The 10,708-nt window shown below is 47.1% G+C and overlaps 1 protein-coding gene across 3 annotated transcripts in view; it reads right to left on the reverse strand.

Moving 5' to 3' along the window:
* LOC141164459 (uncharacterized) overlaps positions 1 to 8,137 on the reverse strand; it is a 218,317-nt gene extending 210,180 nt beyond the window's left edge. For all 3 annotated transcript variants that reach the window (XM_073649773.1, XM_073649764.1, XM_073649782.1), the window contains exons 1-2: positions 7,973 to 8,137; positions 4,167 to 4,505 (exon numbers count right to left, since the gene is read on the reverse strand). In XM_073649773.1, coding sequence (XP_073505874.1) covers positions 4,167 to 4,505; positions 7,973 to 8,129 — 496 coding nt within the window. In that variant the 5' untranslated portion in view covers positions 8,130 to 8,137. The remainder of the gene's footprint in view (positions 1 to 4,166; positions 4,506 to 7,972) is intronic.
* Positions 8,138 to 10,708: the final 2,571 nt, after the last annotated feature.

Here is a 10,708-nt window from a genome sequence, read left to right on the forward strand (position 1 = left end):
TCTCACTGATGGCACACTGGGTTAATATAGTGGAAGCTGGGACCCAGTCGGACCTTGGGACAGAACACGTCCTCCCGACGCCAAGGATTGCGGGCCCTGGGTCAATCAGTTTTGCCCCCACATTCTATTCTACAGGAAGAGGAGGAAGAACAGGAGGTAGTTTCCTGCCCTATAGATGGTACTACCCGCATAACTGTCATACCGCCTGTTCAGTGTGGATGGCCTGAGGAGAGGGAGGAGGAGGAGGAAGAGCATGGTCAGTCGTCCTCTTGGTGAGGACATGGAAGTCTTGCCTCTTAGCAGTCTGGTACACATGGCTGAGTTATGTTACGCTGCCTTTCCTGTGATCCTCGTGTTCTCCAAATTTTGGGCGACACTTCTAGACACATGCTACAAGGAGAACTTTCTATCTCTTACTCCCGCGGCGGACAGGTCTCCTAAAATAGGGCAGTACCAGAAGGCCCTTATTACAGAATTATTAAAAAAATTCCCATCTGAAAATGCTGGCAGCAGAGGTCACAGTTCGTTGGACAACCAAGAAGTACAGGCGAGAGAGACACAAATCCAATCCAGCAGAGGCAGGGGAACACTGTCAAAGTTCTGGGACAGTTTTCTCAGACCCTACCATCACACAAGCCCTGATGCGCGGGGTAGTCTCACAAGGAGGGAAACGTTTGGGAAGATGCTGAAGGAGTACCTTTCCGACCGTACCAACATCCTCCGTGATTCCTCTGTGCCTTATAATTATTGGGTATCCAAGCTAGACACGTGGCATGAACTGGCTCTCTACATCTTGGAGGCCCTGGCCTTCCCTGCCGCTAGAGTTTTATCAGAGCGGGTTTTTAGTGCCACCAGGGGAATTATAACTGATAGGCGCATCTGCCTGTCAACTGAAAATGCTGACAGGCTGACTCTTATAAAAATGAACAAGGGCTGGATAGGGCCAGACTTCTCAACACCACCGAACGATAGCAATGTAACAACTTTTTGGCAGCCATTGCATTCCTGCATGTCATGGGTGTGTCAGAGGTGACAGACAGTCGCCCTGCAATTGGTTGCAGGACATCTCTATGTTTGGTAACACAGACATCTTCTTAGAGGCTGGCTGTCTCTAGGACCCAGCAGCTACCTCCTTCTGGCTGATTAGCTCTCTGGCCTGAGTCTATAAATACCTGGTGTGTCTGAGAGAGAGGTGCCATTACTACTTGTGAGGTTTTAGCAAGAGCAGTACCAAGTCCTTTCTGGAGCTTGAGGTCGTGTGTGCATTTGTCTGGAGTCATGTAACGTTGAGCAATTCCCCCTGTTTGTCTACTCTTGTTGTCTATAGAGTTTAGTGGACATCGACTAGTGCTCATCTCTTCCTGTCCCTAGCCTTAGCCATATGTCGGGGAAAGTCAGGGCAAGGCACATGTGCAGCGATTGGCGAAGAGCCAATGGGGATGGTAGTTGAGACAGGGTGACACTAGACCAGACTAGGAGGTCTCCCTTTCCCTACATTCTGGGCTCCCTTTCCCTTTTTCCTTTGTGTTGCACTAAGTCATTCCCACACCTGTTGTGACACTGCATAGGCAAACAGTATGGGAGACCCACTTCCTAATAATGGGAACATTTTTTCATGTGGTTCTCCTCTTCGTCTCTTCCAAGGGGCATGAGTATGCATCCAAATTTTTGGCAGCCGTTGTATTCACTGTGTGGCGCCCCTGAGGGTTCGACCGCCACAGGGATGCTGCACTTCTTTAATGGAATGTAGTGTTACCTCCTCTGAGGTAAGAACAGTGTGATAGTCGCGACCCAACCTTTGCATCCAACACCACATTTCTCCACCGGAGGGAGCTGTTATGCACCAGGTGCTGCTCCCCTGGTTACAGGGAGACTTGGGAACCAAGAGTTAGGGGAACCAGTTAGTGGGTGAGGGTGGAGGACTTAAAAGTTAGTTACACTTTAAATTTCATATTTAATAAAAAGCCATCTTTGGTCTTGGTCGGTCTTTTGCTGGTCCTTCATAGTCAAGGTCCTTCGGCTGTTCTCTGTGCTGTTATAGACTGTGTGTAAATGTGACCTCCCTCCCGGAGTGCAGATCCTGTGTGGGCCTGCACCGGCAAGGGACACAGCCCTCGTACCTTAGCCTTGGGACGAGGGGCAGGTTGTAGACAAGGAAATGTCTCAACCCGGCCAATGACCAGGACCAAGAAGGCCCGGAGCTCAAGAGTGTGGCTCCACAGCAAATGGATCCCAGGCAGGATGCAGACAGAGCGGAGTACGCCACTTGTCCTCGCCATGCTGATATATTCAGAGAGAGTCCGGCTGCAAGAGGGATACCGGCCCCCGACACCCGACCTTGCTACTCTACGTCCTGGTCGGGAAAGCCCGGTAGGCCCAGAGGATCCCACCGGGTATCGGACGGAGCGGAGCTGCCACCCATGCCCTTGTTCTGAGAGGAGCTCAGAGGGAGACCCAGCCTATTTGCACACACACGGACAGGAAAGGATTCGGTCTGTAGTTCAGGAACACTCTGGTGTAGGGTCCCGACTGAATGCTGGACTTACTCGGAGGTTGTCGGACCCCCGTCCCTGGTGACCGCAGGACTCCGCGGGGAGCAGGGAGTCGCCTTCCTTCTGCCAACTCTAAAGTGAGTAAAGCCTTGGAAGTTCACCCCTATAGCCTCCGGACAGTTTATTCTGCGCTACACCGCACGACTCGGCATCCGTTCTCCTCTACTACTACCCCCTCCATCCTGTCCCTCTGACCTGAGGCCTTGCTCCGCCTGTGGGGAGTAGTAATAACTTTGGCCGCCATAACACCCTGCCTCAGCGGACTGCAGCGGCGCTGGTGGCCCTTCACCAGGCACCACAGGTGGCGCAGTCGTAAATCAGCCACTCAACCCGGATAAGCCCACACCATCTCTTTTTAATGTGACAGCCCTGAGCACGGGTCGGGTCCAGGCCATGGCTGCACCCCATCTCTCCATCACAGTACCCGATTCCGAATCCCCCATCACCCAGGGTAAACTAAAGGGCTTTTTCGAGCATGAGGCGTCACAACTGCATACCCTATAACTGTATAGCAGAACCGCTCCTTTCTAATGGGAACATGTCAATACTGTTGCCCACCTGTATGTGTCTTTAAATTGGTATTGGGGTATTTCCCAAATTTTGGCAGCCCTTGCAGTCACTGAATATGCAATAACAGTATAGGAGACCCACTCGTTAATAATGGGAACAACAAAGCATAGCCGGCTGATGGCTCTCTAACAATAGCGAGGGCCGACTGCTGGCCCTTTAAGAATAGTAGGGCTGCCTGATGGCCCTATAAAAATAGGCTTTGTGACTTTCAGAGTCCCTCCTTCATAAATGAAACAGGATGTGTCTGGTCATGTCTCGCACACAACATGATCAGACAAGGTAGTAAAATGTTAAAATGACATTTACCAGTCAATGTATTTTTCACGGTTAAAAGCAATGTAAAAGTGTAAAAATGCATCAAAAGCACTACGGGTGAACATTGCCCAAGGTGTGGCGGAATATTTTTGTTTTTGGTTATTTATTTTGCCTTATATACAAGTCATTACCCTGGAAAGGATGTTCTTTAACTTATTTCCCAGGAAAATCCATTTTGTTTTTGTTTTTGCATGTTTTATTGTGAGTCCGTAAAAGTGGCGTAATACTCTGACAACATTGTTGACAGCAGTGACCTGAGAGTCAGAAATGCTTCCGGGGGTCTTCCCCATGCTGTTCCCATGTCATTTGAGCACTGTTCCGATTGATTTGGGCAATTTTTAGGCCCTCTGTAGACCGCCGGGGGGAGCCACCTGAAAAATGCTTGAGTTTCCCATAGACTTACATTGGGCTCGTTGCTCGTTCCGAGCACCCGAGTATTTCAATTGGCTCGACCCAAACAACGAGTACCCGAGCATTTTAGTGCTTGCCCATCACTACCTATAACCTTAGCTCTAACCTTAGTCCTAATCCCATCAGCATAAACCTAATATTAGCCCTAATCACATAACCTTAACCACAAATACTGATGTAAAATAATAACAGACCAGTGCTAAACTGGTTAAGGGTTTTAGTTTCCATGCACTGCTGATAAAGAATTACACAATTTATATCAGGGCGGTATATGGTGTATACTTGCTACGGTGCGGACTGTTGGCGGTATGGACTCACCGCTGATGGTGACCAGGTACGTTATATCGTGTTCACGTGGCTTCTGGTCTATGTCAAAGTGCAGTTCCACAGTGAATCTGGTCCCGTCCCGTGGGTTCAGCCTCTTCAGAGTGATCATACAGTTCGCGGTGTCGTACATCAGACGAGCAGAATAACCATTTCGTCCTTGTAGTTCATCGTCATACACCCCGATCATGTTTGTTTCATGGTAAAGGTCAAAGCGATAGGAGCCATGATATGCACAGGCCTTCACCATGGGAAGGAGGAGGTCGGAGCCCCACTGTCCATGCACTACTATAGGGTCCTCAGCTGTAACAAGACCTGCGAGGGCGAGAGAAACTGAAGAAACAAGAAGAGGATGAGACATTATTATAATGACATAAGAGAGTGACAACAATATAATGTGACAATCGGAAAGAATATTACAGGTAATAAAGGAACCAGGACTGACATGACCGTCACTGTAGAGGAGACTGCTATGGAAGGAGATCTGTGAAGGACACTATTGTGGAGGGGGATCTGTGGAGGATGTGTGGATGACACTCACGGGGGGTGATCTGTAGAGGACATAATTGTGGGGAATCTATGGAGGACACTATTGTGAGGGATCGGTAGAGGACACTATTGGAGTGAGGGCTCTGTGGGGGACACTATTGGAGAGGGGGCTCTGTGGAGGACACTATCGAAGAGGGGGCTCTGTGGAGGACACTATTGTGGGGGGACCTGAGCAGGACACTATTATGGGGGCTCTATGAATTACACTATTGTGGGGGGGGATCTATGGGGGACATTGTTGTGAGGAATGTGTGGCATATATGGATGTTGCTCCTGTTTCGCCCTCGCTGTGTTATGCGGTTCCTCGCCATGCTGCAGTTATCGCTGTGGTTGCAGCAGTTACATCGTCTGTCCCGGGTTATTCTGCTGCTCGAGTTACAGAGAAAACAGGAAGAACAAGAAGTGAGACGAGGGCAAAGTGTGAAGATATCTGGAAGTGCGAGGAGCCGCCGAGCCGGATATACACTGTGCCTGGATCTATACTGGATATACACTGTGCCTGGATCTATACTGGATATACACTGTGCCTGGATCTATACTGGATATATACTGTGCCTGGATCTATACTGGATATACACTGTGCCTGGATCTATACTGGATATACACTGTGCCTGGATCTATACTGGATATACACTGTGCCTGGATATATACTGGATATATACTGTGCCTGGATCTATACTGGATACATACTGTGCCTGGATCTATACTGGATATACACTGTGCCTGGATCTATACTGGATATACACTGTGCCTGGATCTATACTGGATATACACTGTGCCTGGATATATACTGGATATATACTGTGCCTGGATCTATACTGGATATACACTGTGCCTGGATCTATACTGGATATACACTGTGCCTGGATCTATACTGGATATACACTGTGCCTGGATCTATACTGGATATATACTGTGCCTGGATATATACTGGATATACACTGTGCCTGGATCTATACTGGATATACACTGTGCCTGGATATATACTGGATATATACTGTGCCTGGATCTATACTGGATATACACTGTGCCTGGATCTATACTGGATATACACTGTGCCTGGATCTATACTGGATATACACTGTGCCTGGATCTATACTGGATATATACTGTGCCTGGATCTATACTGGATATACACTGTGCCTGGATCTATACTGGATACATACTGTGCCTGGATCTATACTGAATATATACTGTGCCTGGATCTATACTGAATATACACTGTGCCTGGATCTATACTGGATATACACTGTGCCTGGATCTATACTGAATATACACTGTGCCTGGATCTATACTGGATACATACTGTGCCTGGATCTATACTGAATATACACTGTGCCTGGATATATACTGGATATACACTGTGCCTGGATATATAGATATTATATAACATTATATATATATATGTATGTATATGTAGTGTTCTGTCTGGATGGGACATTGACCTCTGGATCCGCCGTACACTCCTTCCCTGCACTGGACATGTTTCTGTTTTTTTCCCCTCGATATGCCTCATGTAAGTTGTTGGGGTCGGTGGTGTTTCTGGGGGTGCGGAGACGTTGTGCGGCAGTGGGGGCTCATTCTCTGGGATATTCTGTTGTTTTATCTTATTGGAGAAACCGTCAATACTCAGGAACTTTACTTTTTGTAACTCGCCTTTCCTGGTTGCATCATTCAGTGTTAGTTAAGCTGATGACCACCAGGGGGCATCTGAGTCAGATAGGAGGTGACTGCTGTCATGTGAGATGTGAAGATATTCCTCCTGGAAGTTGTGCGACTCCTCCTGGAAGTTGTGTGACTCCTCCTGGTAGTTGTGTGACTCCTCCTGGTAGTTGTGCGACTCCTCCTGGAAGTTGGGTGACTCCTCCTGGAAGTTGGGTGACTCCTGGTAGTTGTGCGACTCCTCCTGGAAGTTGTGCGACTCCTCTAGGTAGTTGTGCGACTCATCCTGGAAGTTGTGCGACTCCACCTGGAAGTTGTGCGACTCCTCCTGGAAGTTGTGCGACTCCTCTAGGTAGTTGTGCGACTCATCCTGGAAGTTGTGCGACTCCTCTTTGTAGTTGTGCGACTCCTCCTGGAAGTTGTGTGACTCCTCCTGGTAGTTGTGTGACTTCTGGTAGTTGTGCGACTCCACCTGGAAGTTGTGCGACTCCTCTTGGTAGTTGTGCGACTCCTCTTGGTAGTTGTGCGACTCCTCCTGGAAGTTGTGCGACTCCTCCTGGAAGTTGTGCGACTCCTGATTTCATGTTCTGCAGATGCAGCACCATTTTACTTTACTTTATCGATGTGTGAATATAAAATGGTCGGTTATAATGACAGACCCCCTTTATAGTCCCGGACCCTTGTAATGTTCCTTGTACATTGGGGAATTGCACTTAAAGTAATTTTCTACTGTGCATGTAGTAGATCAGTGGCAGGAATGATCACAGGGAGCAATAAATGCCGGCAGGTCCGTGCAGTGACGTTGCGGCCGTCTCTGATCACGCGGTTTTCTCACTGTTAATGAAGGAGGCGACTCCAGGTCGGAGCTTAGGTCACATTATTCATCTACATTTTGTAAAAAAAATGTTAATTTGGACCTAAGTGAATCAGCGGACATAATAAATTATCATAGAGAAAGAAGACAAGTCCAGACGTGTCCGGCCCGTGCTGCCGCAGTCATGTGTACAAGACTGTATGTAGCAGAGCTGAGTTTGTTGCAGAGCTGTTTGCATTCATTGTACAGGTAATGACTTATGTGCAGTCCTATGTAACACACGCAACAACAAACAGTCCATTACGTTCAACCTTTCTCCACCAATTATACATTCAGTTCTGCTAAATCTGTAAGTAACTATATACACAGACATGTATATATACGCATGTGCACATTATATACATATGACATGTACACAAGTATATAAATGGCTGGCAGTGCTGGAGCCGGGGGAGCACTCACCTGTCACCAGGACAAGCAGAAGCCGAGGGGGACACTCACCTGTCACCAGGACAAGCAGAAGCCGAGGGGGACACTCACCTGTCACCAGGACAAGCAGAAGCCGAGGGGGACACTCACCTGTCACCAGGACAAGCAGAAGCCGAGGGGGACACTCACCTGTCACCAGGACAAGCAGAAGCCGAGGGGGACACTCACCTGTCACCAGGACAAGCAGAAGCCGAGGGGGGACACTCACCTGTCACCAGGACAAGCAGAAGCCGAGGGGGACACTCACCTGTCACCAGGACAAGCAGAAGCCGAGGGGGACACTCACCTGTCACTAGGACAAACAAAAGCCGGGCCATCTCCTCTCTACAGAAGCATGTGGTTTCTGTCCAGAGTGAGTATCCAGTAAGTGAGTGTCCTTTAGTCTCTGATGTCTCCTCCCCGCTGTTGTGACACACCGGCTGCGGGTCTCGTGTTTGGCTCATTTTCACTCTCTTCTGGCGTAAACCTATGACTCATTGAAAGTTATCAAGATGTATTTTTCCTGCTGTTATCACGGCAGCTCTCTGCGGCTACGTTCACAACATTGTATTTTTGGTTTTAGCGTTGTCTGTGGAAAACTCTGACCTGAGACTGAGGAGCAATATTATTTTTGGGAGCAAGTTTAGATGATTGTTTTATTTCATTGACCGAATGTCCGTGTGAAAGAAATCATTATTATTATTATAATCACTGGTATATATTTTTCACTCCTCTGCTACTTGTTATCTATTCTGAAACCTGCATTGTATCTCCATGTTACTTGCAATGCTCTGCAGCTAATCACTGGTATATATATCTCATTCATCTACATTGTTTAATCCATGATACGTTAATGTCATTACACTTACTTTAACAGTTTATGATCCATGTTGAGTTGCCAGTCTGTTTTTTTTTCTGCAGTTTTATTGTCTCCTGTTGTCTTAAGCTAGTGGATTGATTGCTAGCGAGTTAAATCTGTGTAGATCTAAGCAGATAGGTACCTATATATTGAGACATAGTCAAGCGGCAGCATTTATGCAGGGGCATTTATGCATAAAGCATTTATTCATACTTTATCAAAGTGCCATAGTTTATCAAAGTGTCTCGGCAGTTAGATATGGCAGTTGGGCAGGAGACAGGTAAGACATGCAAGACAATTAAACAAACTTGCTTCTAGGTCATCTGTTTTGCAAACAGTATTCACCATTTGTATTTGTGCCATTTACATTCTGGCTGTTACAATCATCCACATTCACCGTTTTCCAACAAATTCTAAATACTTCATCCATATTAACCCCTCTCTTCTCTCTCCTCCTATGTACAGCTGTCATGCTCTCTTCACAATGTTATACCACACAGATCCATTCATTCCCACCATACAACACAGGAAACACTCTCGCAAATCACTCAACCATCTACTCACTCTCTGTATCTTCCTTCTCTTAGTCGCAGGTGATATTTCTCCTAATCCAGGACCCTCCAGTAATAATAACACTAACTCTTTCCCTGTTACATTCAGAAACCCTGCTAATCTCATTAATATTCCTTGCATATCTTCTGTCTCATTCAACTGTGCCCTTTGGAATGCACGCTCAGCATGTAATAAACTTTCTTACATCTATGACTTTTTCCACTCTAATTCCCTCAACCTTCTAGCTCTCACCAAAACTTGGTTCCAGCAGTCGGACACCACCGCCGCTGCAGCTCTCTCCTATGGTGGCCTACACTTTTCTCATACCCCGAGACCTGACAACAGATCAGGGGGAGGTATTGGTCTGCTTCTTTCAACAAAATGTACTTTTCAGGTTATCACCCCAGTACCCTCCCTTATCTTCCCTTCTTTTGAGGCCCACACAGTCAGACTCTACCGGCCCTTCTCCCTGCGAGTGGCGGTTGTCTATCGCCCTCCAGGTCCCTCCAGTCAGTTCCTGGATCACTTTGCTGCCTGGCTTCCAAATTTTCTATCCTGTGACGTCCCCACTCTAATCTTGGGAGATTTTAACATCCCAACTGGTGATTCTCTTTCCCCATCTGCCACGCATCTTTTATCACTAAGCTCCTCCTTCGGCTTTCACAGCTTGCTAATTCTCCTACACATGAAGATGGGAACACATTGGACCTGATCTTCTCCCGGCTTTGCTCAGTACATGACTTTACTAACTCTCCCCTTCCACTCTCTGACCATAATCTTCTTTCATTCTCTGTCAAGAACTGTGACTCTACTCAGGACCCCCCCACTTTCCACACTTATAGAAATATACGCGCCATTAACACACAGAAATTTTTTGAAAAAGTTTCAATCATCATTGGCCCCAATCTCCTTCCTCTCATGTCCCGACTCTGCATTGAAGCATTACAACGAAATATTGCTATGTGCCCGGATGAAGCCGCACCTTCTACACAAAGAACAATTCGGCATAGACGGCGACAACCCTGGCACACACCTCAAACACGTCTTCTCCAGCGGTGTTCCAGGTGTGCTGAACGGCTGTGGAGAAAATCAAATCTGCCGGAAGATTTCCTCCATTATAAATTTATGCTGAAAACATATATCTCTGCTCTTCACCTCTCCAAACAAACCTACTTTAACAATCTCATCATCTCACTTTCCAATAATCCTAAACGCCTCTTTGACACGTTTCATTCTCTCCTCAATCAAACAGCACAGGCCCCGACCACCGACCTCAGCGCTGACGATCTGGCCAGTTATTTCAAAGAAAAAATTGACCATATCCGACAGGAAATTTTCTCCCAATCCCCAAATGTTATGCATGCGCTCCCCCGCCACATTGTATCTTGCTCACTTTCTGACTTCGAACCAGTCACGGAAGATGAAGTGATCAGGCTCCTTGCATCTTCTCACCCTACCTGCACCAGTGACCCTATTCCCTCACATTTCCTTCAGTCCCTTTCTCCAGCTGTCACCACTCACCTAACTAAAATTTTCAACCTCTCCCTCTCATCTGGTATCTTTCCCTCTTCTTTTAAACACACCAGCATACATCCATTACTTAAAAAAACATCCCTTGACCAGAACTGCATG

This window comes from Phyllobates terribilis, unplaced genomic scaffold (assembly GCF_046119375.1).
Source record: "Phyllobates terribilis strain yellow unplaced genomic scaffold, ASM4611937v1 Scaffold_1__5_contigs__length_1240528914, whole genome shotgun sequence".
In the NCBI taxonomy this organism is placed as follows: Eukaryota; Metazoa; Chordata; class Amphibia; order Anura; family Dendrobatidae; genus Phyllobates; species Phyllobates terribilis.